This window comes from Scatophagus argus, chromosome 3, assembly GCF_020382885.2.
Source record: "Scatophagus argus isolate fScaArg1 chromosome 3, fScaArg1.pri, whole genome shotgun sequence".
Classification (NCBI taxonomy): Eukaryota; Metazoa; Chordata; class Actinopteri; family Scatophagidae; genus Scatophagus; species Scatophagus argus.
In genome coordinates this window covers 6,353,148-6,370,497 of record NC_058495.1, presented here as the reverse complement: position 1 = coordinate 6,370,497, position 17,350 = coordinate 6,353,148, and the positions used below count along the sequence as shown (strand labels likewise).

At 37.8% G+C, this 17,350-nt stretch overlaps 2 protein-coding genes across 2 annotated transcripts; one reads left to right on the top strand and one right to left on the bottom strand.

Moving 5' to 3' along the window:
- Positions 1-7,570: 7,570 nt before the first annotated feature.
- On the top strand, positions 7,571-12,048 carry LOC124056025. The gene is made up of 6 exons (XM_046383093.1): positions 7,571-7,939; positions 8,676-9,304; positions 9,496-9,606; positions 9,878-9,939; positions 10,778-11,038; positions 11,196-12,048. The coding sequence occupies exons 1-6, from the start codon at positions 7,926-7,928 to the stop codon at positions 11,232-11,234; spliced, it is 1,116 nt and encodes a 371-aa protein (XP_046239049.1). The 5' UTR covers positions 7,571-7,925; the 3' UTR covers positions 11,235-12,048.
- A 2,165-nt stretch (positions 12,049-14,213) lies between these two features.
- rplp2 (ribosomal protein, large P2) lies at positions 14,214-16,732 on the bottom strand. The gene is made up of 5 exons (XM_046383095.1): positions 16,624-16,732; positions 14,902-15,025; positions 14,762-14,810; positions 14,577-14,675; positions 14,214-14,342 (listed from the first exon to the last, which is right to left on the bottom strand). The coding sequence occupies exons 2-5, from the start codon at positions 15,022-15,024 to the stop codon at positions 14,266-14,268; spliced, it is 348 nt and encodes a 115-aa protein (XP_046239051.1). The 5' UTR covers position 15,025; positions 16,624-16,732; the 3' UTR covers positions 14,214-14,265.
- Between the last annotated feature and the right edge of the window lie 618 nt (positions 16,733-17,350).

Genomic DNA, 17,350 nt, shown 5'->3' with positions numbered 1-17,350 from the left:
GTTGACAGGGAAAATATATCAGTGTATAGAAATGTGAAATATTAGACTGAGAGAACAGAGAGAAGGGCAAAGACAAAAACTGCTTTTCACTTTTGCACTTGAACATTTTTCCATTTACTTTTGTTCTTTCATATATATTGCATGGCATAGCGTGCCGAAATGAGGTTGAACTCTTATTATCAGTAACTCAAAGTTTGACATATTTATTGTAGCGAAATATATAAAGGCATTTTAATCTATAGTGATGGTCATTATATTCCATGAGATAGTGCAAGCCAATACTTGACCTGGATTTGTGAAATGGTGACATTTGTGTATCATCTGGAAAACATGAACTGGTACTATATATGCATGCCATGTATGTGAGTTTACTGTACATATAAATTCAGCTTGAATAGAAATGGCAGTGGATGTAGCTGTAACACAGTCAATGCCTTTCTAATAATCATACAATATGCAATAATGATAACCTGTGGGTGGAAAACAACTATGTTGCATTGCTCACCCAGGAAAGAGCAATATCTGTAATTGATGAAAATAAAATGCAATCAGGTGACAAATGTTAGTCACATTGGTACTCAGCACTTTACTACGTTATGAAGCACTTAATATTTGAGGACTGTAACTGTATGTGTCAACATTGTACAGTATGCAGTGTCATACTTTGCTATGTTTTACTTATCCTGTAAAGAGTGCCTTTCATTAAACATGTATCTGTCCAAAGTTTCCTTTTGATTATGTGTGAATTTAGACATCAAGCAAATTTAAAGTTTTTAAACTTTTCTTCGACCATAATAGTGCTGAATGGAAGTGTAAGTGTCAGCGTATGGCTTCAAGGCTAAATGCTCATTATCACCTCATGTCGGCTGTTATTAACGCCTGCTCACTGCTGGTTCTCAGCACTGATAGGATGATGGCATCCCTCTCTCTCTCTCTCTCTCTCTCTCTCTACTTGTGTCTGTATTACTCTGTTCAAAAAATTGTCCCCAGTGAGAATTTGAATGCGTCACATCCCAAGAGGGAGAGGCTCTTTTTTTAAAAATAATTTTAGTACATTAGTACAAGTACATCTGGTGTCATGATGTAGATAGCTGACTGCAAGACCAGACATTTGTCGCTGTGTCTTCTGGATAACAAGCCATTTATCTAATTAAAAATGAGTGCTCAGCTAAAAATAGAAGTCTTGAAGAAATGCAACAGATGGAAAACCAAAAGACTAACAAGACTTTGTTGTTTTCCAGGATCTCTGGGATAAGTCCAAAAAAGTGGAATTGAAACATAATATATGTCTTTCCAGTGGCACAAGTCTTCCCTAGATAGAGAAATTCTAGTGCTATGAGTTGACAATGCCTTTGACTGGGATAGTTTCAAAAGCACCGAACTAAATATGCAGACCAAATGAATCATTTATAAGATTATCTATCTTAGCCTACAAGGGTACGAGCTGGCTGTTTCACATGCCTAACTGTCCCATACAGTCCCGTGGAGAACATATTCTCTGTCAGTATATTAAAACCATATCTAATTTTGAACGGTGCATGTTTTGTATGTACCATGCTTGTGACTTTAGATTTTCCAAGTTGTTTCCCCCTCAATAAAACAAAGCTGTTAAAATCGTTTCCTGCTAAAAGATACTGGATTTGTTTTTGATGACTGTTAAGAGGCCTGTTCTTCTTAGTCAGTAGTTAACGGTCAGGTCAGCGGGCCGCCCTTCTGCCCTGCTGATCACTGATCGCACAGTGATATACCAAAGAGGAGGCCTGATAGCATTTTAGCATTTAACAGACAGGTGGCTCTGACAAGGTCAAAGCCAATGTGAGTCTGTCATTTATAATTCATCGGGTGTTCCACGAAGAGATCACATCCATCCTGCCTTTGATAAAGATTCACCCCAAGAAATTCATTCAAAGACCAGCAGATGGTCCTATCACTGTGACACAGCAGACTGTACTGCAGTCCTTAGTGGACCTAAAAATATCATCGTTGCATGACTCTTCCCTTTACTTTCCAGTTCAGTGACAAGCTGTGTCAGGCTTTAAGGGAAACAATGCACAGGTCTCACACGAAAGCTCAGACGGTGAGTCTCGTATCAGTAGATTGGGTTACTGTTTTGTCAGCAGACACGTTATGAGCCAATTTCAGACCTGCACAGACAGCAGCCTGTTTACTGTAGTCCACGCCCTTCAGAGGGCAAAGTCACTTGGACCTGGGCAGCTTGTGTTTGTATTGAAGGCTCCTGTTTCTGCCATTGACGGTAACTTTCCTGAATGCAGGACAGACCGCAACCTTGCAATTATGTTTTTGATCAAACTGTGAACCTGGTGCTTCTTCAGAGCACAGCAGGTGTAATATTGACTGGCAAAACAATCCTCCTGGGTTTTATATTGATCAAAGTTCAACTGTGCTCACCTATGACTTGAGCCATTGATTCTGTGCCCTGACTTTGCTGACCAAGAACAAGATATGGGTTCTGCATTACTTTTATAGCCCCTTAAGTGACTACAGGTCTGATATGACTCAGTTGAAAAGCTAAATAAATAAACTTCACCAAAAGGAAAAGGGTGCATTATGACAAATGAGCTGCATATTTTTGGCACGAGATAAACTAAGCTTGTGAGGTGCCCCATCTGCTCTCTCAGCACTGGACAGGATGAAGGACGGACAGGTGGACTCACCCTGCTCCTCACCGGAGGTGATGGAGGATCAGGAATCCTGACGCAGTGAGATAAAACACTCCTCAGAAGGGACATGTCTGTCATTCTGTTTATCATTTTCAGTTTCATTTGCTTCACTCATGTTGGAAATCTGTCATTCACGCATCCCACATTCTCTCATTTTTGCTGTCTCAAAATATGTAAATCACTTGAAGATATCTGTAACTATTACCCAGAATAAAATAAGAATCCCCAATTAATTTGCTGATGTATAAAGCTGCTAATATTCTTTTTTTGCCTTTATTTTTTATTTTACAAATCCCACGAAAAGACCAAAACCAAGTATAAACTGAGTCCAACTAACAAGTGTAGCCCACATGTTGCCTCCTAAAAATTACATTCATTTACAACTAATGTGCAACTGTAAATACATTTTGAAGGAAACATAATTGCTGAGCAAAATATATTTTTTTATTAACACAATGTTGCTAATTAACATTTTTGGCAAGTTGCAAAATGCTGATGCTGAATCTATCAGTAAAATGTTCACTGACAGCCAATTTATTTTTTTTCTAACAAAATATTCACTCTTGGAGAAGGATATCTGCTCATAGTGATTCCCACATTATCCACATAATCCAGGCACCAATTACATTGGTCAGCAACACAATTGGGAAAACAATTCAGTAATACATAGACATAATTTCTAGGAGAGACAAACCTGGTTTACATTAGGCTATTCTTCTATTACAGACCTCCAATATTGCCCCTAAACTATTAAAACTATATCAGTAAGCCACTGGTTAACCTTTATTACATGAACACTAAAGTTTATTTTTTCACACAGACCCCTTACATATCATCCTGTTGTACTAGATGTTCAAAATGAAAATACAGTCATTATTAAATAAGAGTTTTGTTATGTTTTACTTTGTTAAAATCCCAGACGTTTCAGGAAATTATTCAACTTTTTAATAAATAAATCTATATAGCTGTGACCTGATTTAAAAGATCTAAGAGAAGCTTAGATCTAGAAAAGAAGCTAAGAGCCACAGGCAGGCAGGGAAAGTATTGAGGGACAGACTAATGCATGTTGCCATGTACATTGACAGGTTCTCTCGTGTACTCCTTTGGTGACAAAACAAGAAACTCCCATGATCCTGACTGAGAGTTTGTGGCAGGACTCTACTCTTCAATTATTCAAATGACATTTTGGTCTACTTTAATAATTCAGAGTGTCTCAAACGACTGTTTTTGATGATCAGCTCTTAATATATCAAACACGTCAACCGTAGTGAATCAATAAAGCATTTAGGCTATATTCTATGCACAGGTAATTTATAATTTGGATGCCACTGTTTTCTCCAGTATGCATATGCTTTGTCAGGTCAGTTCTGCTCTGCCAGGGGTTTTCTCATCCATCACTTTAAGATTGGAGAACGGAGTCCCATAACAGAGAGGGCGCGTAATGACTCAAGGAGATAAAGATTTATGACAGGTAACTGCACGGTGACTGCTCCTCTGCAGTGCGTCAGCCCTGGAGGTCAATGGCCAGACTTGTGTGGGAAGAAATGCGAGTCTCACATTTGTCCTGCTTAAGGCCCATGAAAAATGAAGAAGGTGACCTAAAGTATCACCTGGGATCAAACAGTGCACAATGTTTTGCTTCTCCAGATGACCACAGGCTGCTCTTCGCATCAACCAAAAATGACTGATTGGAGAGGCAATGTGATTATCCAGCTGCAGTGCATTACAAAGATGAATCTGGATAACACTGCGCAGACAACTACTTATTTAGTTATTCCGACAATGGGAAAGACCGCTGTACCAACAAGCTTCTAGAATAAAGAAAGAGTCATTCATTGCAATCTCAATGTTTAGTATTTAACTGGATTGTATTTGTACTTTTAGATAACACATTCCAAAATCTTAGGAATGCATTCAATTTCTGAAAAGATTTCTGTTTGAAACACTTAAAATCGACTGGTAATGTGAGGCAAAGTCTCTTAAAATTCAGGCATTGATGACATGTTTAAGTCAGACATAGAAAATGCCACTTGTTAAGCGCCAAGTGTTCCTGGCAAAATGCACTTAATGTATCACAAACTAAAGCACTCACTGTAGAGACATTGGCCCATGTGAATGTTATACTTTCATTAGTATAGATTCAATATTGCTTTAGGAGCATTTTTATGCATTTGATGTTATAGATGGTATATTTTATATAATTTTGGTTAGTTTAATCTTTAACAGTGCATTGCATTTCATTTGTTCATCATTTGGTTTGTCTGTAAAATCTTAATCTGAAAAGAAAATAGCAACTACAGTGGTCAAATGAATGTATTTGAATAAAAAGTACATTTTCTTCTGTCTGGATAGTTGTGGGTGGATGTATAAAGTGGCATGGAATGGAAATACTCAAGTTTAGTTCAGTTTCTTTGTATTTGTACTTTGTCTGTCAGGAAATACAGATAGATATAATAGGGACACATTCTATTATAGACTGTAGGCGGTATTCCAGGGCTGCACAGTGTGCAGTGTGACACCTTGTGGCTTCACTGAAGTACTACATTTTGTGGCTCAAAATACAACATACAATGATTTTTCATTTTCTAAAGCCTTTATAAATGTGTTGTCCCTATTGTCAATCTAAAAGAAGTGAGGGGCTTGTAAAAGCAAAGCTGACGTAAAGCTTATCAATTCACAGTTAAAATGTATCTAAATATTTGAATAAATGTCATTTGTATCTGAAATGAATGAAAGTCTCCTCACAGTGCAACACACTTAGGAGAAATCAAATGCATTTTAAAAAACTGATGAATAGGCTAATTGGGGTCACTAGGTCACTGATGGCTGATAATGAATAAACTACAGTCTGCTGTAGTCTCTCTAGACAATGCATGACACATAAACAGAAGCTGCTTTGTTAACCTTAAAACTGGTTGCACCACAAACTGGCCAGGTCACCAGTTGCTCAAATGTTGCTTTCAGTTTAAAACAAAAGTGTCATGTGTCCCATAGACGGTAAACAGTTAAGAGATTACTCATAAATCAGATGCACTGAAAACAATAACTGCTGGTTGATACTGACAGACAAATTTGCTTTCCATGAAAGTAGTTTCACTCTGATTACGGTCACTTCCTGGAGATTTTGAGTCTGACTGCACTACGTACTGCCAGGCCAGTCCCAGCTCATGTGTGTCAGGGGAGGGCAGGGCAGTGATAGTTACATAACTCAAAAGTGATAAATAAGATCACAAAGTTTAAAATGTTGTCAGTGGCTTTGGTCATAAAAAGTTGTGTGGAAAAAATTCAGTAACTGACAGATTACAGGAAACCAAGGCTTTCCTTTAAAATAAAACCTGCTCATAGAATGATACCTGAGTAATGGGCTACAAATGTGGAAAATTCACCATCATTATACAATACCGTATATAACACAGCTTGACCTGTATATGTGTATATAAACCTGACTACACACAGCAGTAGTTTCTCATATTGTCTTTATTCTCATTGATTTACATACAACGGTCTAAATATTAGAAACATCTCTCAACGTAGTGCATCCAGTGGCTATTGGAATATACATGCACTTATTTTGGTCCTTGTAGCGCTGCAACACCTGAATTTGCCTTGTAGGGATCAATCAGTAAAGGCTTATGCTATCCCGTCTTAGCTTAATGATATGGCTCACCAGTATAGAAAAATAACAGCTTCTGGCTACATTATTTACTGAAGGCACTACAAACACAAACTGGTCATGGTGTTATGTACGCTGCTATGAAATAAACACTGTTATGCTATAAAATAAAATGAATCAATTCATTAATGAATTTTGGAAATAGACCATTGTTATCTGTGAGCACAGATATTTAGCAGCATGCTCACTGGTAATACTGTATGATGCAGCTTATATTATTCTACCATCTTGGTCTATTTATCGATATATCTGTCTATAATGTGCATATATTTCACATATTTTATGCCACTTTATACTTTTACTCATTGTACTGAGGTCATACATAAACCAAAAGTATAAAATACCTCATTGATCAAGGGCAAGTACTGGAATATCAGCTTTGGTGTATATGTACACCAAAGCTGATGTTATTGTATACACAATATCCATCAGTCAGCTGCTCCATCAACAACATCAAGCAGGATTACTCAGTTATCCAGATAACTTCTGAAGTAGGATGTAACCTGTAACTGAACATTTGGGAGTAAATACCCACAATCAGTACTTGTGACTTATTGTCACCTGATATATTCAAGTTTTTGCATTTACTTATAAGAATCAACACTTTAATTTCAGCAGCTAACACAGAAAATGGAACAAAAGTGAATTAACTACTTGGATCCTTATGAAAACTTGAATGTAGCTGAACTACCAGCAAGTTACTGCAAAACATAGTTCAACTAATGGTGTAATTACAAGTTAGTCAGTACTCCCTAACACTGCTACAACACTTTGCACATTCAGTTTATTAACACAAAATCAACTCATAAATATTGATTACCCGGCTGTATGAGCAGTTTAAATCAGCACCTCCTCTACTAGCTGCTACGTTAGTGCTTACACATTAGAATAAGAATACAATACAAGAATACAAGAATTCAATATTAAGAATTGCATCATGACATTCTGCATCATGAGTAGCCCACTTTTACTTTTGGTTCTTGAACTGTACTTTGATGCTATTTCAGTCAAATAAACCTTTGAATGAAGGACTTATACTTATTTACACTTTAGTATTAATACATTAAGGTTACTTAAGTAGAAGATCTGCGTACTTCCTCATCCACTGATGATTTGGTACCATGCAAAAAGTAATTTTATGGCAAACTTTTACTATGCCGGCCTCTTCAACATCCTGAAAAAAGGTCTTAAGGCACGTGACATTAACTTAAGTGTTTCTTCTTGATAGGAAATGACCTATGAAGCTTTTACTTCCTGTAAATCGTGGCCAACTCGACGTGGATGATAAATGCAGAGTAAAGTAGAGACGGCGAAACCATAAACAAGGCTGTAAAGCCTGACGTCTCTTAGCTGCTATGTAGAGCAGGAAGGATTTTCCCTCTCCGCCGTCCTCTTTTTCCGATTGAACATGACGATATACGTGACTGCAGGTACGAAAAGGCAGGGACGTGTCCAAACATGGGTGGAGTATGCAGGTAAAGGCACTTCGGAGAGCCCCTTCGTGAGAGAAACAACTTCATAAGACAAGCTACTGCGAGTCAGACGCATATACTTCACCGATTCTACTGCTAATGAAGGAGACGAGGTGAGTCCATGGAAACTGTAACGTTAGCTTTAGCCTATAGCGCTACATGCGCATAAGACATACAGTGCGGATACTTCCTCCGTTTCCTTATGACTTTTGTGTGTGGCGTTCATAAACAGTATGAACGCACAGTAACTGAAACATTAATGCAGGACTCTCTGGTTCATAAAGAAACATGTTTTTCTCAGTTTGTAGTTTAAGTCTGAAATGACTAACAATTAATCGATTTGTCAATAGACAGAAAATCAACTGAAAACTGTAATTCATATCAATTGTATTAAATTAGTCGATTTGTAATTAATAATCGAGCAATTGTTTAAGTCATTATGAAGCAAATATTAAGTATTAAACGGTTTCCTTTAATCAGTTGGTCATGAGAGTAAGAAAATAATGATTAGGTCCAACCTCACTTAAGTTTTGGGCTGCAGCCAATGCTTGCTTGACTGTCTATTAAATCTGGTGACTGTTGTCTTGATTAATTTATTGCTTATTTTATCTGATCAGTAAAATCAATCCTCAAAATTGTTGAGCATTTTGTTTGAAAAATTACTCAAAAAACATTTTTCTGTCAGCAGATTAATCAATTAATCGACCAGTCATTTTAGCTTTAAAATCTTCCAAATTGCTCGTTGTCTGCTTAGAGCACAAGTGATTTCAAACTGTGATTGGCAGAGGTTTGATGCAAAACAGTCTTAAAGCTTATTATATGTGTGATTTGTTTTGTTGTTAATTGTAGTCTTCCAGCCATGGAAACACACACAAAAAACCACAGGCCTACCAACGGCCAGTTGATTTCTGTGCCTCACAAGGATACAATCCGTCTGCTGGAGGTGTACGTCAAGCGCAGCCTCAGCCTAAATGATGGGTCCCTGGGACACAACAAGACTGGGAGGAAAGAAAAGTGGGTGACAAAGCCAAATAGGCAAAGACGACATTCCAGTGACCCATCTCTTTCCTTGGCTGAGGGATTAAAGGATGAGGATATTGCTACATTTACTGAGGTCGAGCCTCCCCCGAATCATTCTGCCACACTTCACGAAGAATCCGAAAAACCCACCAGAAAATCCAAGAAGAACAAGAAGACTTCGTTTTGGAAAAGCTTGTTTGGTGTTTTCAATCGGAAGAGTAATGATGAGAAAAGTGAAGAGGAGGATGGTCCATCAGAGATTCCCGAGGTCTCCCACGCAGAAGAGGCCTCTGAAACCCCGATCATGTGCCTGCCAACAACCCCAGCTACTTTACAAAAAAGAAAGTCTACGAGAAGAAAATCCATAAAGAGGAGCCTCTCCAAAAAGCGGATATCTGTGATAAGACCACATAAACATAGTAAAGATCTCAACCCTACTGACATCACCCGAGTTGAAGGTAAGTTTGAGTACTGAGCATGTCTGGATAGATTAGCGTATTTGTATAAACAGTTTCAAGTAATGTGATTTACTCTTAAAATGTTTTGTTTGTAACCAGAATTAGTGGAAGTCTTGGCCATATTACTGTTGTAAAATGCTTTATTGCTTTTACAGAACTGCATTTACAAACAACTGATGTTTGCTTTTCAGCCATTGTCAGCGTAGAACCAACGTACTCTTACTATGAGAAAGTTTCAGAGGAACTGGAAAAAATTGTTCATGAGCTCCAAGAGAAGGAGGAAGTTGAACTTCTGTCTGATGGTGAGAAAGTGTTTCATTATTATAATGTGAAAGTGTAGAGTTCATAGCAGTATTAAACTTTAAATAGCTTTGCAATAGGATAGTAAATTTGGTAGTAATACAAAGCCAATCTGTTTAATACACACCAGACAATAAGCAACTACATTTGATTTTTCAAAATTATGTTGATTTTGTGAAGTTACAAAATGTACCACCATCCTGTCACTTCTGTTGACTGCTTGTTTTTGTTCCGCATTGTTAAAAATCAAAAAATGCTTTTGCTTTATCTCAGAGGAGGTCATCAACAGGATCATAGCTTTGACAAAGGAACAGGGTGATGCCATAGATGACAAGGTTGGTATTCGTCGCTGTTTTGAGTAAAATATTAGTTGAAACTCTGTGTAGCATTCAATAATTTGGGAATACTTACAGAACAATTGTTTTAAATGCTTCAGACAGGGTCTGGCTGTGCATAAGATTATGCTTTTAGTTAATTATTAAAGAATTAATTGTTATGCAGTAACAGAAAGTAAAAGACTCACCAGTAAACCATAAAAAGGTTTATAAAGTTAGGTTAATAGAGAGTACAAACTCCAGAGCACAGCTTCATGTAATATGTTCTGTTTCCCAGAAAGCTGCGGAGACATGGTGTACAATGGTGGTAACAGTAGTGAAATTGTAAGATGAGCAAGAGAGGAGAAAGTCATAAGGCCTGGTCATGTGACTGCCCTATTTCACTGTCTCATAAAAAAAGCTGCAAAAAAATTGCAAAAACTGGTCATACAATGATTGGACACCAAATTAAGTCAATTAATTGATTAGTTTATTGATAGGAGGTGAATTGCCATTTATTTTAAGAATTAATTAAGCACTGAAGCAAAATGTTTCACTGTTAGAGCTTGTTGAAGGTGAGGATTTGCTGCTTGACTTTGTCACATGTGATTGTAAATCACAGTATTTTTATTTTTAGGGCCAGTCGTTCAATCAGTCATCATCAATAGATGTCTGACCATGAAAGAACTTGAAATAAGAAAGACATAGAGATGTATTTTATCAGTAGCTGTTAGTTATTGGTGATTATTTAAGCTATATTATGGTGTATTTGTCCTTTTAACATGAATATTGATTAGCAGTGAAATAGGTTAAAGCACACAGTATTTACTGAAAGCCTTCCTCTCCTTATCTCCTCCAGCTGAGGGATAATCCCACCCTGAGCAGCTTCTTCCAGCGGATGTCGTACTCTTCCTTTCAGAAGTTGGCTGATGCGTATGTGGGGAAAGAAGTATCGCCAATCCACGATCCTCCCACTGTCCTGCCCACTGCACCTGAGCTGGTCAAGCTGGCCTTTACATACGACTTTACGGCCAAGATAGCCAGGCTCTCCAAACAGAATGTAGGTCACATTACTGGCCTGGGGAACCGCTATCTACAGGATCGATTTGAATACACACAGGTAAGCGTCAGACATGTTGGAAATGGAAAAAAACTCAACATAACATGAAACACTAGAAGTAGCTTGGTGTTTTTTTGTACTGCAGCATATGAACAGTCAGAAATAAAACAGGCACATGTAGAGGTTTGGGTTAAAACTCTTTCGTTGTGTTTTACAGGCGTGTACAGACCACCCAGTGTCCGACAGTGACAGCTGAGGGACAGCCATGCCGAAACAAAACCATTGCTGCAAGCGAAATGTTTACTCTTCGACTTCTCTCAACAGCACAGATGTAGCAAAGCATGTGTTGCAAGCGTGAACTCCCCTTTTTGTAACAACACAATAGACTACTTGAAAGCTAATGTTGTTAAGAGCTAATCATTGCCAATTGCGTTTGAATTATATGGTTTTTGATCGAATGCTTGCAAAGCTCTGCTGCAACAGGATGTTTGCAGGGAAACTAGTTGAATGGCTTTGGTAGATCTGAGTGTGTGCGCAAGTGTGTGCCTTATTGACTGCTTTCCTTCAAATGGAAGGACAACCATGCTCTTTTTACAAATCCACCACAGAATTTGGTGCTTTTTGTACATTCATTTATAATGTTACAAAAGAGCAGTGCAATAGCTTTTAATAAGCCAGACAACTCTGTGCAATATTGGTTGGACCGACCAGGAGAAAGAGCGGGTCGTCCAATTATTGTGAAATCGATGCTTCAGTCACTTACCTCTGCAGCCTATATGTTAAAGTGTCCTTGGGGAAGACACTGAACAGTGAATGGTTTTTGCTCCTGATGAGGTGGTGGCACCTTGCATGGCATCTTCTGCCTCCAGCATATAGATGTGAGTGGATGAATGCTGAGTGGTGTTGTAAGGTGCTTTGAGTGGTCAGTCAGACTACATCGATCAGCCACAATATTGAAAACACCTAATGGGGGCTTAACACAAATGTGACATAATTGCTGGTTCTTGATGTGAATGCTGGCATTCATATTAATTCTCAAATAAAAGATATTTAATGTATTAATACTCAAATTTGTATTGTTTGTCATTATGAAACCATACATCACTGTCAGGCTATAGTCTTTGTTAGGTGAATTTATGTCTCCCTAAATTTGCTAATCATCAAGCAAGAACATTTTTGGTTTTGAATTAATAATTGTAGCTCCTCTGCCTTCTAAAAATCTCTCTCTGGAGGAACAGGACACCACCAGTGACAAGGTCATAAGCAGAAAACACTTCAATTTAAGGGTTCCCAAGCCTAAAAGGTATGAAAGCGCTGCCTTACTAAGTATAGTAAACTGGTTGTGGAAAGGTTGAGGAATGATCAAGACTTTCTGCCATGCCTTTTTACCTACATACCATCTGAACTGATCTGGAGAGACAACAGCCTGCAGCATTGGACAGGGTATTTTTAAATGGTACATTCCTGTAATAATTGACATGATATGAACATGTGATAACAATGACTGCAACAAGCATATGCCGTCTGGGTTGATCAGGTAAGCATTAATAACAGGATAACAGATATGTTGACAACATCTGTAAGAGCTTCCTAGCTGCTTGGTGATTATGAAATGGAATGTGAGAGTCTGTCAGTTCCGTCTTTAAAGTGTGAAGTGATGGTTCTCACCTGTGGAACAGGTTCCCCTGCAGGCAGGTAACCTTTCAACCAAAATGGATGACCACATTAATAAGTTCCCACAGGTACAGACATTTTTGTTATCCAGCAGCTTAGTGCTACGAAAAAACACACGTTCTCACATTCACCAAAGAAAAGAGGGTATTTTCAATACATTTTTCACTGTTTTGTGACCAAACACTGGTGTAATTCTGCTGTTGGTTGGATTGGTAGGCCATCCTTATATCCTCCTACAATTAAAGGGCACACAAGAGATTGTGGTGCATCCAGCTGCACAGTACTGTGCAATAAATGTAAATACACCAGAGAAAAGAGAACAGCTGAAGCAAATGAGACAGTAAGATGAATCAATGAACACAGATCTCAGTGTTGCGTGTGACACAAACCACAGATTATTTGTGTTTATGTGAATTGCGATTCATGTTTCACAGTGCTTTCAATTTGGCTGAGTTTTGTGTGTGTGTGTATGTGAATGTTTGGTTGAATGAATTCAGGTCAGTATGAGGTAAGACAAAACACGACATGCATGTTAGCAGGTAATGGAAGATTACAAAACAGTGCTGACATGTTCAGACTAAATAAGTGCTCAATAGTGAATAAAAATGAAGTAACAAAAGATGTATCGTGATGTGACTTTGACTCATCTCATTTATACAGCACGTAGATATGACCTGTGACAGATCAGCATAAATACTACACCATGTTCCAGTTTCACAACACTTTGGCTTGTCAAAGCTGGGAAAGCACAGGTATAATTAATACAATGAATGACAGCTCTGCTGCTCTGAGGTGTTCCTGCATGTACAACACTGCAGTCATTATTACCCTAAATAGTGAAGTGTGTGTTTTACAAGCCATTTTTTATGTATGTAAGTATAAAACAACTTGTGGACAGTGGAGCCTGCTTAAAGCTTTGCTTATTGACAACATATCGCTGACTTTTTCTTTAAACTTGTTAAATTGTACTTCTTCACAAGTTTGTCAATAATCTCAGAAACAAACATTTTAATTTTGTCACCTGCCTTTTCCGTACAGGAAATGAGAATACCAACATCATGAATTGTCTGACCACAAAATCAACTTCAAACATAACAACTATGTATGAAAAATGTAATTAAAATAAAGGCCTGTTTTACAGCTGTTCACAAACAACATAAACATAACCTTTAATATGATCGGAAATCATTATCGTAGGTCAACTCATACATAACATGGCAATTAAAAGAAGTGGCAGTGGGTTTCAATCCTGTTTTGAACTTAGTGGTGGAGCCACTGTTGTGTTTATAGTTGGACTGTGGCTTGTCCCTTTAAGGCAGTGCCATTATGTGGTTTTAGTGATCCGGCCAACAGTAGGACAGACTGACCACATGCAGGATCGGGATTGCCTAATGACGAGTTGCCCAATCCAGACTATTTTTAGCAGACAACAAAATAGCTTTCAACATCAAGTCTCGAAAGCCAGACAATTTATTTCTAGAAAACTTACGGTAATATCCTTGGGAATAATTACCTTTGCAAAGTCACATATATTCTAAGATAATTAAACAGGACAAAAGGATGTGTGTAAACCTTTTACATTTTTATTGCTTTTTAAACAAAGAGAATTTAGATTAATCAAAGAGACCGAAGCCCATATCTTCATCTGACTCTTCTGATTCCTCTTTCTTCTCTTCCTTTTTCTCTTCCGCTGGAAATGAGACAATGAGACAACAGTCAATACAGACAGGAGTCAGCAACAACATTTAGCAGCTCTGATACCTCATACAGTCAACTTTGTTTCAGGACTGCTTAATCCAACTACAGATGACATTTGTTACTATAGGAATACAACAACATAACAGCATTTAGATCTCTAATTCTACTGAACCTGAAAACATCAATTTATTAATTTAGTTTTAAAAAACGAGAGGTTTAGATATACCAGCAGCAGGAGCAGCCCCAGCTCCAGCAGCCCCACCAGCAGCAGAGGCAGGTGCCGCCACAGCACCACCTGCTGGTACGGAGGCTAACTTAGACAGACCTGTGTAAAAAGGAAAATAAAACTTTTAGCCCTCTTCTACATATGGTATCTTGAAATCTTCAATTTACGGTCATCAAGGCATTTACCCGAGTTCATGACTTCATTGATGTCTTTCCCATTGAGCTCACTAATGACCTGCAGAGAAATATGAGATTTAAGTCCAGCCACACAGGATCTTCAGTGGATTTTTTTAAATTGCATGAAATACTGTCATTTAATAACACACCTTGTTTAAGCGTTCATCGTCAGCCTCAATTCCCACGCTGCCCAAGATGGCCTTGATGTCCTTTGCAGAGGGGCTGGTGTTTCCACCGAGAACAGCAAGAAGGTAAGCGGCCACGTAACGCATTCTGTATAGACACAAGAGACACAAAATGACAGGTGAACAATATGTATGCAGCTCTGCAAGTTATGCAACACTGGCAAGTCTGGGAGTGTAAAATACTACAATGACACCTGCATCTCAGCTTTGGTTACTTGCATGCATGTTAAACTACACTTCAAATAACTAAAGATGATCTTACTTGCTTTTGCCAATATCTTTTTTCATTTTTTTAATGGCCTACAGTACAGAGTTAAGATGACTGACAGCCATAAAATCACTTAACAAAACAAGCAATACGTATATTCTGAAGTGATTAATTGTGAAAATAATGAGACAGGAACAATTTTTTGTTATCAAGCTACAACTAGTTAAGTTAAAAAAGGTTTATTCACAATCTCCCCATAGTTAAAGTTGACGTATTTAGATTGATTACATGATGTGATCAACAATCAAACCCCAAATGTATTCTGTTTACTAACATAAAACAGTGAGAGAAGCAGGAATATATGCAGCCGTGGCCTAGAGGTTGGAGAAGCGGCTTGTGATCGGAGGTTCACCGGTTCGATTCCCCCACCGGACGGGCAAGAAAAATTTGGGTGTGGTGGAGTGATTAATGCGAAAAATGCCCCCCCTCCATTAGCTGGCTGATGTGCCCTTGAGCAAGGCACTTAACCCCCCAATATGCTCCCCGGGCGCTTGATGCTGCCCACTGCTCCTGTGTGTGTGTTTCACTGCATGTAATTTGCTGGGTGTTGCATGTGTGTGTTCAACTAAGGATGGGATAAATGCAGTGTGTGTATGTAAAAATATATATACTGTCAATAAAGCTGATTCTTCTTCTTCTTCATTTAAATAATCGACTATTCACTTCAGTTCCAACATGTTTAACAGTGCCCATAACATGTCAAACAAAACTGAATTATTCTTGAAGTAGCATTGGTACAAAATTTAATTATTAGACAAGGGCCCAAAGGTGGTAGGCTATCCTGTTATTGAGATATCGTCCCCGGATGGATCTCACTCCGGCGCTCAGAATCACCATGCTTTCACCACACGGCAGGTGTATTTCTTTTTTACTTTGTCTATCAAGTAACAACAATGTAGTGTCAACAAGAAGTAAATGCTGATGAGCATTCAGAGCTGCGTCACAAAATAACAATGGTTTCTTCAGAATATCAGAATCAGAAATAAATATTGAAGTTATCTTACAATGGGGGAGTGACGTTGCTGAAATATGCTCGGGAGGAGCCCGGTATGATGTTAGCTTTACATTAACTTTAGCTAACAACACATTAGAACGATACTTAAGACTTCAATCACACACAGAAAAAAGATTTGGAAAAAAAATAAAGACCAGTGTTTACAGTTTGTAGTTTACCCTTTTAAGCTGTACGTAATAATTCTCTAGCAGCTTTACACCATGCAACTGTGAGATATTTGATTCACAGACAGCATGGCGCCCACTGTTTTCTCAAGACTGTCCTCCATTAGTGACAGCGACTTCTGCTCAAGCGACGCCACATTATTTCAGTGCTTTAAACGAAGTTCATGTCATGCTGAAAGTACAGTCGGACAAATCTTATCGATACACACACAGCTGAAATATTTCAAAATTTGACTTACTTTTAAGTCTAAACAGACACGAAACGTCGGTCACGCTAAGGTATCCGGAAGAGAGAGGGAGGCGGTACCGGAAGATGTAAAAGAGTGAAATGAGTCGATTTCATTGGTCCAATTTGGATGACAGACGTGTGTGTGTCAGCGTTTCAGTAAACCTCTTAATAAGATAAAACAGTTCCATTTTTCTCATAATTTACAACCACTGAATATATTTAATATTTAAATTACAAGTTACTTAATTTATTATTATCATTATTGTTATTGTTGTTGTTATTATTTTTTCCTGACTATTATGTTATATGTAATGAAATAGATTATTCTTCCTTGGAAGACAAGCTATAAAAACTGCAAGACTGTGTAGAAGCAATTCGTTTTTGCCTCTATGTTTATTCTCCAGTTCAAGTAAAAGTACTCAATTAAGATCAATGGTTGAACTATAGAACATATAAAAAGCATTACCTGTGAAATGTACTATACTTTACTATCAAAAACTCAATACTCATTAGGCAGGAAAATTGTTCCTCTCATAGTGTTATGTTCTTTGATTATTAATGTTATTATTGTTACTGTTGCATAAATCAGCATTTTAATGATGTAACTGGCCAAAATATCATAATTTGTAGGTTAATATACAATAGTGCATGATTTATAAGGTGATTATATAATTTCTATGTAAAAATCTTAATCTTTAAAATAACTGCTAAATAACAGATGTCAAAAAATGTGTATC